Source organism: Diceros bicornis, chromosome 4, assembly GCF_020826845.1.
Source record: "Diceros bicornis minor isolate mBicDic1 chromosome 4, mDicBic1.mat.cur, whole genome shotgun sequence".
Classification (NCBI taxonomy): Eukaryota; Metazoa; Chordata; class Mammalia; order Perissodactyla; family Rhinocerotidae; genus Diceros; species Diceros bicornis.
In genome coordinates this window covers 76,946,648-76,966,174 of record NC_080743.1, presented here as the reverse complement: position 1 = coordinate 76,966,174, position 19,527 = coordinate 76,946,648, and the positions used below count along the sequence as shown (strand labels likewise).

Sequence of the window (19,527 nt, the reverse complement as noted above, 5' to 3'; positions counted from 1 at the left end):
CTGCATACCTGTTCTTTTCTTTTATTTTTTTTGCCTTATTGAATAAGAGTTCAGTGTTGAACAAGAGTAGTGAAAGCTGATATCTTGCCTTGTTCTTGATCTTAGGGGGAAAGCCTTCAGTCTTTCACTGTTAAATATGATGTTAGCTGTAGGTTTTTCATAGATGCTCTTTATCAAGTTGAAGAAGTTCCCCTCTCTTCCTATTTTTTCTGAGTTTTTATCATGAATGGGTGATGAATTTTGTCAAGTGCTTTTTCTACATCCATTGATATGATCATGTGATTTTTCTCTTTAGCCTGTTAATACGGTGAATTACATTGATTGATTTTGGAATGCTGATTCAGGCTTCCACCCTTGGAATGCACCCTACTTGGTCATTCTTTTTATTTATTGCTGAATTCTATTTGCTACTATTTGTTAAGGATTTTTGCATCTATATTTATGGGAGATACTGGTCTGTAGTTTTCTTTTTTTTTTTTTTATACTGTCTTTGTCTAGTTTTGGAATCAGCTTTTCTGGAAGTCAGTCAGCTTTTGGAATCAGTGTTTGGCTGTGGTAGAGTGGTTATTATCTAAAAGTTTTCTGTCTTTTGAGGCTGCCTGTTTCCCAGTTCTTTGCTAGAGAGAGCGAGCTTTTGTTGAGACTTTTTTGTCTGTACCCATTGATGTTTCTAGATTGCTGGCTTCTTCAGCTCCAAGTGTGGGAATATATGAGGCAAAATGCAAACCCGGGGAACTCACCCTTGTGTTGTTCCTAGCCAGTTTGCTTTCCTATCTCCACCTTTCAGAGTCTTCTTATATTTACCTTATGTATAATGTCCAGGGCTATTAGTTATATTTAGAGGGAGGAATAGGGAAATGTATGTCTACTCCATCTTTCTGGAAGCAGAAGTCCTATTCAGTTTAATTTTACTTGCTTTATTCTTACAGGTCAATCCTTTTTCCTGCCTGAGGTCTCAGGGCCCAAGCTTTCTTAATCACCCTCGTATAAATTCCTTTTCATGGGGAGAGAAATGAAAATCCCAGGCCTAGAAGAGCCCTGTGCATTGGTGGGAGGAGTGGAAACCATTCCCATACCCAAAAATGCACACTGGGCACTCTGGATTTCTAGTTTGCTTTTGCTCACCTTTTAAGGCCTGGGGCAACCATATGGAGAGCAGGGCTATTCAGGTTATTTTATATTCACTAAGCGGTCTTTAACCTCTGGAGGAAAAAAGAAGTTCCCATGACACAAGAGGACGTTTCACCTAGAGATTTATAAGAACCTGTAAGCGGCACAGAGGAGCGGCTGGTGGGGTGATAGTCTCTCCCAACTTGGCCTGTCTTCTGAAAGCATAGCTTTTTGCCTTTGACTATTGAGGGTGAAACCCATCTGTGATACTTTCTTGGAGCCAAGCTTCTCTGGACTTCATCTTTCACTGAGTCTGCTTCCTTAAAAACCTGTTATGTTAGTTAGGAAAATGTAACCTCGATGTGGAACAGCATGTGTTTTTAATCCAGCTAGACCTAGTTTGGGATCCTGGTTCCATCTTTTGCTAACTGTATGACCTTGGAGTTCAGTCAGTCACTTAAAAACCTTCCTGTAGTGCCTACTTTGGACCAGCTACTGTGCTGAGTTTTTGGAATAAAGTAGTGGGTACCTTTCATTGCTTCCTTTTCTTTGCTTTCTAGCTATCAGCAAGTCCAGCTGGTTTACTTCAAAAATATATCCAAAAACAGACTACTTTTCTCCATCACACCATCTTTTTTCCCAGGCTGTTATAATAGGTTCCCTGATTCTGTTCTTCCCTCTAACTTTTTGTCTCAATTCATTATTTATATAGCAGCCAGGGTGATCTTTTAAAAACATATATCAGATTATTATTCTCCTGCTTAAAACCCTCCTGTTATACTCAGAAATACTGAGAATAAAATGCAACACCTTCTCAGAGTCCACTAGATCCTGTTTGGTCTGGTTTCTGCTTCTGCGTCGAGCTCATCGTCATCCCTTTCCCCTCATTCAGCATGCTTCAGTCGCACTGGAATTCTTTCTTTTCCTGAGATTATCAAGCTTGTCCCACCTGGGGGTCATTACATCAGTTATGCTCTCTGCCTCAGATAATTTTTCCACACAAGTTTGAATGGCTGATTCTTTGTTGTCATTCAGATTTCCCTTCAAACACTCTGCCTCCTCCATTCATCAAGTCACATGCTATCAAATCACTGCGTCTCCCCCGCCTCTTATTTAGTTCTTATCACAATTTGAAATTATTTTGATTTGTCTACTAGGCTCAGCTCCATGAGAGAAGAAATTGTGCTATTTTCTTCCTTGCTGTATGTCCAGTGTCTATAACAGTTCCTGGCACACAGCAATAAATATTTGTTGAGAAAAGTTGCTTAATTCTCTTGAGCCTCAGTTTATCACTTGTCACCTAGAATAATAATTGGCTAATAAAACAAGGTTGTGTTTAAAATTAAGTGAGATGATAAATATATGTGAAGTATTTAGTACAATTCTTGGCTCACAGGAAGCCAAATGATAGTTTGTCGTTGTTTCATTATGATTATTTATTATAATGTTCACTTCCATTCTCCCATACCCCTCCAGTACCTGTTCTTGCACCTAATGATCTATCTGGAGTGTCATGAGTATTTGTCAATGACGGATGCTGACTGGTTAGATGCTTGCAATGAAATCCTAACGCAGTGTTCTCTTGGCCATGTTTTCCTGTACAGGTCCTGCAGCTGGGCTCAGACATCCTTCCCCAATACAAGCAAGAGGCACCAAAGACTCCCCCTCACATCATCTTACATTACTGTGTTTTTAAGACCACGTGGGATTGGATCATCTTGATCTTAACCTTCTACACAGCCATCTTGGTCCCTTACAATGTCTCCTTTAAAACCAGGCAGAACAATGTGGCCTGGCTGGTTGTGGATAGCATCGTGGATGTCATCTTCTTGGTGGACATTGTGCTGAATTTTCATACTACCTTTGTTGGACCAGCAGGGGAGGTGATTTCCGACCCCAAACTCATCCGCATGAACTACCTGAAGACGTGGTTTGTGATTGACCTTCTGTCCTGTTTGCCCTATGATGTCATCAACGCTTTTGAGAACGTGGATGAGGTTAGTGCCTTTATGGGTGATCCAGGGAAGATTGGTTTTGCTGATCAGATTCCACCACCCCTGGAGGGGAGAGAGAGTCAGGTACATCCCTCAAATCTCAGACCTTGTTGTCATGTCTTTAAAGCTGAATTAAATGTGGGTGGTCAACAGAAGAGTAATTGAACGGGTGGGAACTAGCATGACTGATGTCCGGAGCAGAGGGAGCATGCTTGATAAATATCCTCGCCTGCTGTTCTTGTCCTCTGGAGGCTGGGACACCCTGCATGTCAGTGAATGGATGTGGAAGAGACCAAAGGCTTCCCTCCTACTCCACATGGAGTGCAAGCCGCTGGCTCGGGGGTGGTGGGGCTGCAGAAGCAGGCATGCATTGTCACTGTGCTGGTGAATCTTTCACTCGGTATGCAATTGCTGAATGTCTACCTATTCATTATTATAATTATGGGGACTTTTCTATCATCTGCTGCTGACCTCTGGCTGTTTCATAGCTAATTAACTCTTGGCAACAGAGACGCTATTTTCCCCCATATTTGCTTGCTTGCTTTTTTTTTTTTTTTTTTGGTAAATGTTGGAAAAGAATGAGTTGTTTCTCTGCTAAAATGAGTTTTGGAGGTGACCTGTGGCATTCAGTTTTCCATGCTTCTTCCTTGCCTAAATTTGTGGAGGTCGTCAGGCTATGGTTAAGTCAGGCTCTTGTGGTAAGAGGAGTAGGGTTGTTATTGGATTACACTGTTTGTACTCTTAGTCCTGCAGGCCATGGAAAGAATTAAAAGACGATAAATACCCTGTAAATGTGTTGGAATCAGGACACGCGTAAACAGTCAGTGAATAGGTGCCTGGGACCTGTTGCAGCAGGAAGGGGCTGGGCCGCTGGGCTGGTTAAAGTGATTTTCCCCTTTGAAAAAGCAAGGATGTCAAGTCATTGCAAAGGAAAATGTCAAATTCTTATCTGGTTTAAGTGTTCTATGGGGATTTTTCTTCCTTTTTCCTACTCCTTAGTTGACACTCCAGATGGATTAAGATAAGGCAGTTCATCTGGTCAACCTTCAGTCTCATATGGCAATGGGCCCTCCTTGCCTCACATTACAGAGAGTCCCAGAGGTCTCAGTCTGGCTGGGCTGTTAACTGAGCGGGTAATCCAGGAAGCCATCTGGAGGCAGAGTTACGGGAAAACACGTTCTCAGGGCTGAAGGGCTAGTGGGACTCAGCCTTGAGATAGTTGGAAGAAACAGTCAGCTCCCTGCCAGGATAACAGGACCTGGCCAGTGACTCTATGTCTTGCTGGTGGCATAACAATGCCCCTCTGCCTTCAGATCAGTACCAGCAGTGGGTGAGGACTCTAGCCTCTCCCTTTGTGAGAACCCAACTACCTACCACTTCTGTCTCCAGTGAAGAGGAGATGATGTTCAGATGCTCTAGACTTAGAACAGCCCCTGCTTTTATCTGTGTGGTGTGTTTTAATATACTTTAAAGTCCCAGGGAATAATTTTCTGGGTTGTGTGTGTTGATTTTGTAGGGGGATTAAATGAGTTCAGACTGATCATTTACAAGAAGAAAATCCTCCCTAAAGTGAACATTGGGATTTTTAAATGTGAATTTTAGTACATGTTGGGAATGATATTTTTCTCCGTGAACACATTTCTAGAAAATTTTATGTTAGTTAGTGAGGAAAATATGATCATTTTGGCTTAGATAATTCAAATGAATTATTTCAACTAAAAGAGCTTCTTATGCACACATATGGGAAAGGAAATTTAACTTTAAAAAAACCATGCAAGCTTTTAAAATAAACCATTTGCTATTTATAGCAATGGCATTGAAATTTTGCAGATATCTAGAAGAGTTCTTTGGCTTCCCTGGGTTCTTATTAAACATTGACAGAGCTATAAACACGTATGTAAATGTGTTAAAAGTACCTTGTAGGTTAGCAGAACAGAGAGCTTCTCCCCAGACACTGTGTATGTTGGGTTGGAACTCCTTTGTCATTAATTGTAAGGACCCCTGACATGGCTTCTGATTTCCAGATTCATTAAATAGATTGTAGGTATGAAAAACATGATTTATATGTAGCTTTCTAGTTGGTGAAGAGTTTAGCATCAAAGCCTTACTACCATTTGTTGATCACAAATAATAGTATGAATATTAAGGGGCTGTAGCTACGATTTGCTTCCATAAACACTTGATTTTATATTTAGTAATTCCTTTTAAAGCTTTGGCTAACACCGGAAATAATGCCTTTTGTGGTGGTGTTAGGGGAGATCATCGTGAGGAAACTGAAGATTTGGCTTCTAGTCCTTTTGGTATCACCTATTAGGACAGCTGGGAACCATGTGCATGTCATTTAGCCTTTCTGGAGTATAGTTTTCCTACCTACATCTTGGGGAAAATACTACCTTTCTTGCCTGAAGGCATGGCATTTGGGCAGTGGATTATTTGAATTCCCTGCTAGCTGCAAAGCTAGAGTTTGGTGAGTTCTAAAATCTCACATGTGTTAGTCTCACCTCCAGAAGCTGATTCTAAAAACAAGAGGCCCAGCACCCTGACCTCCTACCTGCAGTGGGGGTGGGAGGAAAGTAGGTTGGGATGAGGGCACTTAGCAGGTTAGGGTAAGTAGACCTATTGAAAGTCAGAGCCCAGTAGGACCATGGAGGTCATCTAGTTCAACTCTTTCATCTCACAAATAAGGAAGCAGACTTAGGGGGAATATGACTCATTCAAGATGGCACAGCAAATCATATGGTCACAGCAGTAATGAGTCCGCTTTTGACTCTTCTCTGTTCTTAACAGTGACAGAGTTGATAAAATAGGGACAAAACACTGAAGGACACAGTTGAGTTAAAACTGACCAAGAAGCTTCTGATGTGTGCGGCTCACCCCTTGCTTGGTTGTGGTGGTGGGGACGTTGGGCACTGGGCACAGGGAAGTGGACAGTGGAAGTGTTGGTGATGAGATGGGCAGTTTAAGATGTTCGCCAAGGGACAGACCTGGCATGGTTTTCCAGGCACAGGCCTTTTGTTAAAAGGAAGCATAGAATTAGTGGGAATGAATGGCTGTGGGGCTTAGAGGAGGTAGGGAGGTCATGAAGAGCACCCTACCCGTCAAACCTGGATTAAGCTGGGGGAAAATCCCCTCGATAGGAGAATTCCGATTAATGGCTCAGTGGGTTCACTTTTACCACACGCTATCTTCTTATTTACACTGTTGTGTAGTCACTAATCTAAGATTGCAGCTCCCTCTGCTTGAGGCCCTTTCTCTTGGAGAGTGTGGGGAAAAATAAGAAATTATTGACTCATTTCTCATAAAAGAATTCTCTCTGGTGTCCTTCTAATTATGCCATTGGAATTATGTCCCAGTGGAGACCACCAAAGAAGTGGGGAATGAGCGGTGGTGGCTTTGCCGTCTGTGTGTGTGTAGAGTTGGAAGGGAGGTCTGGGTGTTGTGGAGGGGAGCTCTTAAAATGAAAGGATTGGACCCACCCAATGCTTGGGTCAACAAAGAACCAGGTTAAATTGCTAAAGCCAGCAACTGTTAATTGAGCCCTGTGGATATAGCCCCTCTCCATGATTTAAGCCACACAAATGACCCCTTTTGGCTCAACTTGTTTCACTTATGTAGATGGCCTACATTTGCGTCATTCCCCAGTCTGTTGGTAATCATCTGTTGTGGAGGCTGTTTGAGAATATGTTTGCACATTAGTTAAACTTGTTAGAGGACAAAACGTCTGGAAACTGGGTGAACCAAAGCTTGGAATGGGTATTCTGAAGCAAAAGCCAAGTGAGTTTCTTTCAACTCATGGATTAATGGTGAAATTATTATTCACCAAGCATATTCCCTCTCCTAAGGAAACGTTATTGCTTGTTGCCATTGGAGTGTGGAAGTGCAAAGGGGAGAATGGAGCCAATCATGCTATCTTCCAGGTCACAATTCTGGTTCCTTGGGGCCTGGAAGAGGCCAAGAATTTCCTTCCATCCCTGGCTCTGTCACCTCAGACAGCAGCATGACCAGCTAGTGCTGGTGACACAGCTGACACTTGACAAGAGCCCTTTCTCATGAGAGATGCTCACCTTAGAGCAGAACCGGACCAAAGTGTGCTGATGAAAGGTAATAGCACTGACAACAGCTTCCCTTTATCTAGTGCTCTTAACTTTCCAAAATACTTGCACACAGATTGTCTTTCTTCTAGCTCTGTGGCAGTGAAGAAACTGCCCTGAACTGGGAGGCAATGTGGCAGCCAGGTGTGGCTCTGCCACCCAGCTGTGAAAACTTACAAAAGTCATTTCATCTCCCGGGACTTTGCTTGCCTCACCTATAAGATGGGTCCAACCCAGCTGGAACCTTCTGTGGCTCTAGGGCAGGTATTATTATCTGTGCTCTGCAGCTGTGGGGAAAGGGCCAGGTGGTCCTTTTGCCTGATGGCAGCAGGCTTGAGGTAGTAAAACTAGACTCTGGTCTCTTGACTCCTAGACCCATGCTTTTCTCTGCAGGTGCTGCTGCCTCATCAAAGATCTGGAGACAGAGTGGACCAGGCTGCGCATTTCATTCCCTGGGCCCCCCTCTCTGAATTGTTGCCTGGCATAGCCCTTTCTGCCTCCCTCTCCCACAGCTGAGGGTGAGAGATTTGGGTGGTCAGCCTGGGTGACCCTAAGTCGAGGTTGCAGTGCATGTGTGCAGGTCTGGACGGTGAGCATGGAGGTCGGAAGTGACTCTAAAGGCTGGTTGCCCACCTTGCTTATCTCTCCTTGGCAGGTGGGCTCCCCTCCGGGTTCTTCTAGGTTCACTATTCCCAGCTCTTCCATGATTTCCTTATCACTGATGCTGAAAGCAAATTGGACCCATGTACATTGCTCATTCTCTTAATTTGTGGTTGTCAGTCCTCACCTGTGGTTTCTACTTAGGTAGATGGACACCATTTCAGTTTTCATGCAGGTAACTCCTCTGCTCTCCAGCTGAAAGCTGGTAGGAATGTCAGCTAAAAGTCATAGGATGACTTTTCTTTCCTAGAATCCCTGTAATACAGGCAATCCCTGTGGCTTGGAGTAGCAAACATTTTTTTATTAATAGACTATTTTTCAGAGAAGTTTTAGGTTTATAGAGAAATAGAGCAGAAAGTACAGACTGCCTCCACCACTCACAGTTTCCCCTATTATTAGTATCTTGCATTAGGGTGGTACATTTGTTACATCCGATACTGATACATTATTATTAGCTGAAGTCCATAGTTTATGTTAGGGTTCACTCTTTGTAGTATGCGTTCTATGGGTTTTGACAAATGGATAATGACATGTGTCCACCATTATGTATCACACGGAGTAGTTTCAGTGCTTTAAACATCCTCTGTGCTTCACATATTCATCTCTCCTTCCCCTCTAACCCTTGGCAACCATTGATCTTTTTACTGTCTTCATAGTTTTGCCTTTTCCAGAATATCGTAATGTTGAAATCATATAGTATGTAGCCTATTTAGATTGGCTTCATTCATTTATTGGCTTCTTTAAGTTCCTCCATGTCTTTTGAGGCCTATCTGATAGCTCATTTCTTTTTATTGCTGAATAATATTCCATTGTATGGATGTACCATCATTTGTTTACCTATTCAGTAATAGGAATTAAAAAAAAAAAAAACCCATTACTGAATAGCGTTGGTTATTTAAGCCTGATCAGTGCAGGCCTTGTTCTGGGATTTCCTCCTCCTCTAGGTCCCTTGAACATGGAGAGTGGAGAGGAGTTGAGACACTGGCATGCAGACCAGCCTGTCTTGGCAGCCTGTGGTATCTCCTGGATAAAAATCGACAGTGTTTAATCCAAGTTGTTATGCCTGATAATATAACGGACAGGAGAATGGAATTCTATTATAGGATCCTCACATTTCATACTCGTTTCCTTGGTATTTCTATCTTTTATGTTTGTGCTGAGTATTCCTACTGTCCAATTATGTTGGCAAAAAGAGGACAAAACCAGACACGTGTAGTTTCCATCCGCGCGTCTTGTTAGCGGCAGAAGGTGCTGCTGTTGGATGTGTTTCTCTTTTGATGATGGTGATTTGCCAGCAGTGGCCAGTGGCTGAGGCGTGATTTCAGTGATGTTATCAATGTTGTCACTGTCCCCATGGTGGCAATATTGTTGTCTCCTCTCTCTCACCCACAAGGAGAATCCAGCATAGAACTTTTCCTCTTATTTTTATTTCTTTTTTAAATCAGTCTTCTTCCTGATTTGTGCTCACAGTTTGTGAAGGATTGTGGAGGTTACATGCCTCTTGTTCAGGCAGAGGCTTCAGATGGAAGGCTGGACTGTAGGCGCTATACCCTGCACAGACACCTGAATCATGGTCATCCTTGGGTGTGTGTGTGCAGGAGCAGGGGAGTGGCCAGTGGGAGCGTTTTTTCATCCAAGGTGGCTTCCAGGAAGCAGTGATTTACAGCAGTGAAACTCTGATTCCAGAATTTTAAAAAACGTAAAAGTTAATGGTGCTCTAAGACAATGCAAGAGTGTTGCAACTTTGGAGCATAATAGACTCGGCTGCAATGCCTGATTGCCCTCTGCTCTCATACTGTCTGTCCTCTCCCAGGCTCCTTTCTGGCCAACCCAAGTTCCACTTCTCTTTTAATTCTCCACCAACTTTTCTTGTTACCTCTTTAAGGTTGTTCCTTCTTTAAAGAAATTTTATTGACTTAGGTGATAGAGGATGGGAATACAACTCCTCAAGGACCCCCAGTCTAGTGGGGGCCATGGACAAGAGACACTGGCAGAGAATGTGAGATGTGCTGTTCCAGGTGTCAGCCCTGGGTGTTATGGCTTACTAAGGGGGAGCACTTAGCCTAGCAAGAGAATCCAGGAAGGCTTCCTGGAGGAGATAATGAGTTAGTCTGGTGAGGAATAAGGAGGACATTCTTGGAAGAGGAGAGAGCATGTGCAGAGGGGTGTGCTTTTGGGGATAAGCAAGGCATTCATTACGTCTGAAGCAGAGTCAGCGTTGGGGGAGGGAGGAGTGGTGAGAGAGAGATGCAAGATCCAGTGGTAGAATCCCAGAGTCTTGCCAACGAGTTTATGTTCTACCATGTGGTTGAAAGGAAACCATCCAAGTTTTTCATTAGATGTGTGACATGATCTGGCTTTGATTTTGAAGGCATAGCCAGGCAGCAGTGGTGAGAATGAGAGGGAAATGACATGTGTCTCCACTTCCCCTCTTCTTGTTCCATTAAACCCACTGCTGTCAGGCTGTTACCTCCCCCACTGCACTGAAGCAACCCCCTGCCCCCCCGCCCCAAATCTCCTGTTCCTCTGGCCCTCAGTCCTAATGCCTGGCCAAACCTCCACCCTGAACCCTGATTGGACCCAGTTCTCTGGCTCCTCTGGGCTGTGCTCCAGAGCCCTCAGTGTGACTGGAGAACTCCATCACCAGGTAGACCCACCCTTAGTGTACTTGGAACCCCCACTGTGTTTCCCCAGGCAGTGCGCTCCAAGCCTGTTACCTCCACCACTGCACTGAGCCTTGGTCGTAAATCAAGTGACTGTGCATGTGGGGGTTTATTTTTGGACTCTATTATGATCCATTAGTTTGTCTATTCTTATGCCGATACCACACTGAGTTAATTAGCATAGCATGATAGTAAGTATTAAAATCGGTTACCTTTGTTCTTTTTCTTCAAGACGGCCATGTCTATTCCAGGTATTTTGCACATCCATATACAAATTTTAGAGTCAACTTGCCAATTTCCACCCAAACCTAAAAAATCTGTTGGGATTTTGATTGAGATCACATTAAATCTGAAAGCCAAATTTGGAGAGAATAGAAATCTAATATTGAGTTTTCCAAATCGAGACTATTGACTATTCATTTATTTAGGTCTTCTTTAATTTATCTTAGCAATATTTTCTAGTTTTCAGTGTCAAAGTTTTATACATTTTTTCGTCATTGTTGTTAAACTTATTCCTAGATACCTGGTGTTTTTGGTGCTCTGTAAATGGGATTTTTTTTTTTTTTAGTGAGGAAGATTCGCCCTGAGCAAACATCTGTTGCCAATCTTCCTCTTTTTTTTTTTGTTGAGGAAGATTAGCCCTGAGCTAACATCTGTGCCAGTCTTCCTCTATTTTGTACGTGGGTCACCGTCTCAGCATGGCTGACGAGTGGTGTAGGTCCGAACCCGTGAACCCGGGCTGCTGAAGCTGAGCACGCCAACTTAACCACCGCCACAGGGCTGGCTTCTGTGAATGGGATTTTTAACAATTTCATTTCCTAGTTTATTGTTAGTATAGTCACATGCTGCATAATGGCATTTTGGTCAACAACAGATGGCATATACGATAGTGGTCCCATAAGATTAATACCATATAGCCTAGGTATGTAGTAGGCTATACCATCTAGGTTTGTGAAGTACACACTATGATGTTCACACAATGATGAAATCGCCTAACGATGCATTTCTTGGAACATGTCCTCGTCATTAAGCGAGGTGTGACTGTGGAAAGTTTTTTTAATTGACTTTGCAGTAAAGTTGCCAGATTTGCTTAATAATTTGAATATTTTTTAGGTTCTTTTGGATTTTTTACATACACAATCATGTCTTTGTGAATAAAAACTATTCTATTTTTTTTCGTTCCAAAATTTATACCTTTTATTTCTTTTTCTTGACTTAGTCCTGGCTGGAATCTCCACTATAATGTTGAATGGAAGTGGAGAGGGTAGATATCCTTGTCTTTTTAATCTCAGGAGGAGTATGTTTGGTATTTTACCATTAAGTATATTGTTGACTTTAGTTGTTTGTGGTTTGTAAATACTCCTTATTAGATTAAGGAAGGTCTCTTGCACACCTAGTTCTCTGAGAATTTTTATTATTAACAGGTTTTGAATTTTACCGAATACCTTTTCTGCATTTATTGAAATAGTATGTTTTTTCTCCTTTCTTTTATTAATGTGGTGAATTGTATTGATTGACTTTTGAATGTTGAATTAACTGTGCATTCCTGGAATAAACTTTAGTTGGTCATGATGTATTGTCCTTTCCTACATAACTGTAAATGATTTTCTAATATATTTTTTAGGAATTTAGCATTTACATTCGTGAGAGATATTGGCCTTTAGTATTTTTTTCCTTGTTATATCCTTGTCAGGTATATGTAGGGAAATGTATCCTCTTCTAGTAGTCTCTGGAAGAATTTGTGTAAGATTGGTATTATTTCTTCCTTAAATGATTCATCAATGAAGTTATCTGGGTCTGAAATTTTCTTTGTGGGAAGATTTTAAATTATGCTTTCAATTTCTTTAGCAGATAAAGGACTATTCAGAAATCTGTTTTTTTCTTGTGTCCTTATTTTTAAAGAATATCTCTTGTAAATAAATAGCGAAAGATCGGGTCCTTTTTATTTTTCGAAAATCTGGTCCATAAGTATTTGTCTTATAATTGGAATATTTTGTTCACATATTTTTATCATAATTGTTGCTATCATTAGGTTTTAGTCTATCATCTTGCTATTTGTTTTCTGTTTCTCATACCTGTTTTTTGGTTCCTTTATTCCTCCTTTCCTACCTTCTTTGGATTAATCAAGTCTTTGTTTATTATTCCATTTAATTTCCTCTCTTAGCTTTTTCATTGTATATTTTTGTAGTATTCTTTTAGCACTTATCCCCGAGATTACAATTGCATTCTCCACATATTAAGAGCTGTTTAACTTAGTACTTTTACCACTTTTCAAACAACGGAAGATCTTTACAACAGTTTAATTCTATTTAATCTCCTTCTTGCCCTTTGTGCTATTTTGTTATAAACCTACAATTCTCTGTTATCATTATTGCTTTAAATTGCCAATATTCTTTTATATTTATCCGTATATTTTTCACTCATCTCTTTAGTTTCATATTTCCTTCTGCGATCAATTTCTTTCAGCCTGAAGATCTTCTTTAGTTTTTTTCACAGTGCAGTTCTTTTGGTAATGAACTTTTTTTATCATTTGTTTGAAAATGTCTTTATTTTGCCTTATTTTCTCTAGGTATGAAATTATAGGTTTGCTTTTTTCTTTTTAAATCTTTTAGCAGTTTAAATATGTTATTGCTTCTGATGAGAATTCAGATACCCTTCTATTCTTCTTCTCCTGAATGTAATATGCCTTTTTTCCCTCAACTTCCTTTAAAGTTTTCTCTTTATTTTTTGTCTTCAACATTTTGACTGTTGAGTTCCTTGGTGTTTTTTTGTTTTTTGTATTTATCTTGCTTCATCTTTGCTGAGCTACTTGAATTTGTGGATTTATGTCTTTGATAATTTTTGGAAAAATCTTGGCTCCTGTTTCTTCATATAATACTTCTGCTCCATTCTCTCTCTTCTCTCCTTCTAGGACTCCAATTATATAAATGTCAGACTGTTTGACTATATTCCACATGTCTCTTCTGTTCTGTTCTTCATTCTCTTTTCTATCTGTGATTCAGGTTGACTAATTTTTATTGACCTATTTTCTAATTCACGAGTTCTGTCTTCTGCGGTAACCAGTCTGCTGTTAAACCCATCCAATTAGTTCTTAGTTTAAAATATAGTTTTCAGTTCTAGAATGCATGTTTGGTTCCGCTTTTTTCCTTTTGTAACAAATTAATTGAGATATAATTCACATATCATACAATTCAGCCCTCTAAAGTATATAATTCAATGGTTTTAGTATATTTACAGAGTTGTACAACCATCGCCAAAATCAATTTGAGAATATTTAAAAAAAATTTTAATTGTGATAAAATGCACATAAAATTTACCGTCTTTACCATTTTTAAGTGTACAGTTCAGTGGCGTTAGTACTTTCACATTGTTGTGTTACTATCACTACTATTCATCCACAAAACTCTTCACCTTGCAAGACTGACACTATACCTATTAAACAATAACTCCCCGTTCCTCCTCCTCACAGCCCCTGGAAATCACCATTTTTCTTTCCATCTCTATGAGTTTGTCTGTTCTCATAATAGGAATCATACAGTATTTGTCTGTTTGTGACTGTCTTATTCCACTTAGCATAATGTTCTCAAAGTTCATCCATGTTTTAGCATGTTTCAGAATTTCCTCCTTTTTATGGCTGAATAATATTCCATTATATGGATATACCATAGTTTTATCCATTCATCTCTTGTTGGATGCTTGAGTTGCTTTCACTTTTTGGCTATTGTGAATAATGCTGCTATGAACACAGGTGTACACGTATCTATTCAAGTCCCTCTTTCAGTTCTTTTGGCTATATGCCCAGAAGTGGAATGGCTGGATCATATGGTAATTCTATGTTTAATTTTTTGAGGAACTGCTACATACTCTTTTCCATGGTGGCTGTACCATCTTACATTCCCACCAGCTGTGCACAAGGGTTCCACTTTCATTTTTTTCTCCATGTGGGTATCTGGTTGACCTGGGACCATTCATTTGAAAATACCATCCTGCCCTCACTTGTCTTCAGTCCAACCTTTCAGATATCAAGTGTCTATATAGGCGTGGGTCTTTTTCTGGACTCAGTTCTCTTCCATTGATTTGTTTGTAGATTCCTGCACAGATATCACATTGTGTTAATTAATGTAGTTTTGTAATGAATTTTAACATTGGTTTTCTTTCTTAAATGTTTGTTAGAATTTACCAATGAGGTAATCGGCCTGGAATTTTCTTTTATTAGGAGGTTTTCAATTATGAATTTCATGATTTTAATAATCAAAGACCCATTCAAATTTTCTATTGCTTCTGGAGTTCGTTTTTGTAAACTATTTTTCTAGGAATTTTTCTATTGCATTTAAAATTTCAAAGTTATTGGTGTACAGTTGTTCATAAATAAGAATATCCTTTAATCTTTTAATGTCTATAGGATATGTAGTGGTGTTGTCCCTTTTTTCATTTCTGATTCTTGATATTGATTATATTCTCTCATTCTCATTTTCTCTCCCTTCCTTCCTTCTTTTCTTCCTCCCTCCCTCCCTCTCTCCCTCCCTCCTTCCCTCCCTCCCTTCCTCCCTTCCTTCCTTCCTTCAGTATTGCCAGGGGTTTATTAACTTTATTTTGAAATGTTTTCAAAGAAACAACTTTCGTTTTAGAATTTTGGAATTTTTATATCTTTCCTGTAATTTGAGCCTTTTAAAATTATGGAGTGTGTATGTCTAGTAATAATTTTCCTTTAAAGTCTACTTTGTGTGATATTAATAGAGATACACCAGCTTTTTTGTTTGTTTTTAGTGTTTACGTGGTATATTTTTTTCCTCTTTTAACATACACCTTGCTATGTTCTTATATTTTAGATATATCTCTTCTAAGTAGCCCATTTTTTAATCCAGTCTGACACATTTGCCTTTAATTTGAAGGATTTAATTCATTGCCTTTAATTAATGTAATGTTTTGGTTTGTATATGCTGTCTTGCTATTAGTTCTTTTTTGTCCCACCTGTTCTTTGTGTTTTTTTTCATTTCATTTCTTACCTTCCTTTGGCATCGATAATTTTGTATTATTCCAACTCTCTATTAACCTTTTATTTTCTTTTACTGTTCTTTTAGTGGGTGCCCTGAGAAATACAACATGATTTTTTTCAATTCTATTATAAATTGGTACCTGAGCCTCTTCCCAGATGTTGCAAAGATTTTAGAACACTTTAAATTCTTTTACCATCTTCTTCACTTAGGAGCTATTGTTGTCAAGTATATATATTCTGTATGTTCTTTCATTGTTGTTTTATGCAGCCAATGCTCATTTATATCTATTATCCCTTATCCCTTCCACCATCTCCTAGCTTCCATCTGGTAAAGTTTTCCTTATGCCTGGATAACACTCTTTAGTATTTAATTTAGTCAGCTGGTGATGAATTCTCTCGAGTTTGTCTGAAAATATCTTTCTATTGCTTTAATTCTTAAAAGATGTTTGTACTTTGTATTGAATTCTAGATTGGAAATTATTTTCTTTTGGTTATTTGGATATTTTTCCATATCATCTGACTTCTATTATTTTTTTGAGAATTCAGGTCTTAGTTTAATTGTTGTTCTATTGTCAGGAGTTCTATCCTTTTATTGCTGTGGCTGCTTTTAAGATACTTTTTTTTACTTCCATTTTTTCCCTCCTCTTCCTCCTCCTTCTCTTCCTCATCTCCTTCTTCTAGCAGTTTTATTATGATATACCTAGGTATGGCCACCATCTGTCAGAGACCTTGTGAGTAAGAGATAGTTAATGAAGGGATGATTTACAAAGGCATTGAGTAACAAATAGCAAAACAGCGAGGGATAGTGCAGACCTGGGGCTAGTAATAGCAGGAGGCTGGATTAGGATTAGAGTTAGGTGTCTTTACCACCCCTAGCATGAAGGAGTAAGAGGAGCTTTTACTAGAAGCTGGAAGCAGAGAGACTGAATTGGAGAAAGCCACTCTACAGGAGCTGTCACCTGTGGTTGAGGGATACAGGCAGCCTGTGGGGACCTGTGGGGAGACAGCTGGGGAAATTAATACCCTGATCTCCCTCTCCTTTCTTCTCCCTCCAATCTCTATTAGTTCTCCTCATTGGCAACCTGGGACGCTGAGCAGGAGAGTGGATTCAGAGGAGCATATGGGGTTCAGAGGGATTCTTAAATCTGTGGCTCAGGTATCACAAACATTTTCCATAAAGGGGCAGATAAACAGATTTTAGGCCGTGTGGACCACGTATGGTCTCTCCTCCTTCTCCTCTTCTTTTATGACCCTTGAAAAATGCAAAAACCGTTCTTCACTCACAGGCCATATTGAAACAGGCAGCTGGCCAGATTTGATGGACCCCTGTTATGGATTGAGGGGTTTTTGGGGGGGTCAGTTTTAGGCAATTCTCAGCCACTACCTCTTTATAACTTTACTTCTATTTTCTCTGCTCTGGAATTCCCAGGACATATATGTTAACCCTTCTCACTGAATTCCCTATGTCTCTTATACTTACTTTTGTATTTTCTAACCTTCTGTCTTTCCATGCATTATTCTGCGTATTTTTTCTCTGACTCATCTCTCAGTTTCCTAGTTTACTCTTTAGCTTTGCCTAATTACTTTTAACCTCTTGTATTGCATTCTTAGTTTGGATTATTGTATTTTTCAGTGTTGGAATTGCTATTTGCCTCATTGTATAGTTTCTAATTTTCTGCTGAAATTCTCGATCTTGCCTTTTATCTTGTCAAATAAATTAAGAATATTATTTTAATGTTTGTTTTCAATAACTCCATAATCTGAAGTCTCTGTGGGTCTCATCCTGTTGTATTCTGTTAATCCTCTTAGTTTTCTTACATGTTGTTTTATCTCTTCAGGTGCCTGGTTATTTTTGATTGTGTACTGGACATTCTATGTGAAAAATTTAAAAATATTGTGGGGCCTAGATTGTGCTATTTTCGTCCAAAGAATATTTAAATTTGCTTTTTAAAGCTAGCTAAGAGTATTAGCAACCAGACTTACCTCGATACAGTTTCAAGGACTGAGGAGGTTTGAAGCTGTATTTCAGAATGTTTTCTGGTTTGCTCTGCTCTAAGGAATAGCCATTGTGGTTCCAGCTGAAAGCAGGATTACCAGGGTCCCTTTCTTTTGTAGCATCCAGACTTTTACGTTTGTCCTCTTAAATCCAAGAAGGTGTCAAAAGCAGTGTTCAGACTTTCAGCTCTTAGCTGCCGCTACAGAATTGGCAAATACTCTAGGGGAAAAGCTGTTCCGAATGCTGGACTCACTCTTTGGGTTTCTATCATCTTCTGGATTTGACCCTATAATTCTTCACTGCCTTGCTAGGTTACTGATGCATTCAAGCTGGTTTTAAAAAACAGTTTGTCCAAGGTTTATAGTTGTTTTCAATGGGAGAGTTCATCTGAATTTCTTAGTCCACTATTACCAGAAGCTCTTGAATATTTCTTTGGGAATATTATTAAAAGTAGAATTATTAGGACAGTGGGAATGCACATTTTAAAGGCTTTTGATACATACTACCAGCTTACCTGTCAATAAGATTGAACAAGTTTACAAAGGTTCGTGCTAGTCTTCGCACACTTCACCAACACCAGATATTTGTTTTTAAAATTGCTAATTAGGTAGGTCAAAATTGGAATCTCACTGAGTTTTTATCAGGACTGTCCTTTAGACTGTCTGGATTTAAATTCAGCTTCTGTCTTTTACTAGCCATGTGACCTGGAGCAAATTGTATGTGACTTCTCTGTGCTCAGTTGCTCACCTGAAATATTGGGATAATGATTATACCCACCTCATGGGATTGAGGTGAGGATTAAATGAGTTAATTCAGGTGAAGTGAGTAGAGCAGTGCCTGGTATATCAAAACCTCTGAGTGAATGTTAGCTTTATTCTTATTTTAATTATTAATATTTATCTGTTCTAGACCAGGAGTCAGAATACAATGCTATTGAGGTCTTGCTCATGCATTTCTTCTTGATTACTATATCTGTTTCTCAAAATCTTAATCATCCTTTATGGCTTAGCTCAGATATTCCTTCACTTGTGACACTTTTTCTGATTTCTCTGAGCCAGGTGTGTTTATATTTTAATATTTGCAATGGATTTAATATTTGTGTTCCCCTCCCCAAATTCATATGTTGAAAGCCTAATCCTGAAGTGATGATATTTGGAGGTGGGACCTTTGGGAGGTAATTAGGTCATGAGGGTAGAGCCCTCATGAATGGGATTAGTGCTCATATAAGAAGAGACCAGAGAGCTATAGCTAGTTCTCTTTCCACCATGTGAGGATGCAATGAGAAATCAGTTGTCTGTAATCCGCAAGAGGGCCGTCATTAGAACTCCACCATGCTGGCAACCTGAGCTCAGCCTCCAGAACTGTGGGAAATAAATTTCTATTGTTGATAAGCCGCCCAGTCTATGGTACTTTATTATAGCAGCCCAAACTGACTAAGACACTATTCAACCCCCACAGACAATTATTTACATTTGGGTTATAGCTAAATTCTGTCTTGTACTACAGATCCACAGTGCATTATCCACAATTCCAAAATCCAGAAAGCTGTGAAAATTGAGTTTTCATAACCTATTTCATGGCAAAATCTCCACTGACTTGAATGTATTTGGAGAAACGTGACCTGAACTGATGTGTGCTACTTATGGTTTCGTATAGCCCACTTAGTCCAAACATTCAAACATTTCTCTGCAGAAATATTAATGTGCTTGAGGATAGGGTGGTGCCCAACTTTGGTTAGGGGTCTTTGGTCATATATAGTATATGGACTGTGTTACCTATCTGAATTCTGAAACCCATCTGGATGTAAGGGATTTGGGTAAGGCATTTTGGACCTGTTGAGATAGTCATGTGTACTGTAAGTTCAGGAACATGTCTTAATCCTCATAGAACTTAGTTGAGTTTCTTATTCTTAGGAGATGTTTTTATATATATAATTTGGCTAACAGTAAGAGACAATCCAAACAATAGAGCCTGGAAATAGGGGTTTATTGTTTTCTCCCACTATTAGAAATCTCTT

At 39.7% G+C, this 19,527-nt stretch overlaps 1 protein-coding gene across 1 annotated transcript in view; it reads left to right on the top strand.

The window, feature by feature from the left end:
• The window catches only part of KCNH1 (potassium voltage-gated channel subfamily H member 1), a 353,446-nt gene that overhangs the window by 70,330 nt on the left and 263,589 nt on the right, over positions 1-19,527 (top strand). The window contains exon 6 of the mRNA XM_058539782.1: positions 2,715-3,107. Within this exon, the coding sequence (XP_058395765.1) occupies positions 2,715-3,107 (393 nt within the window). The remainder of the gene's footprint in view (positions 1-2,714; positions 3,108-19,527) is intronic.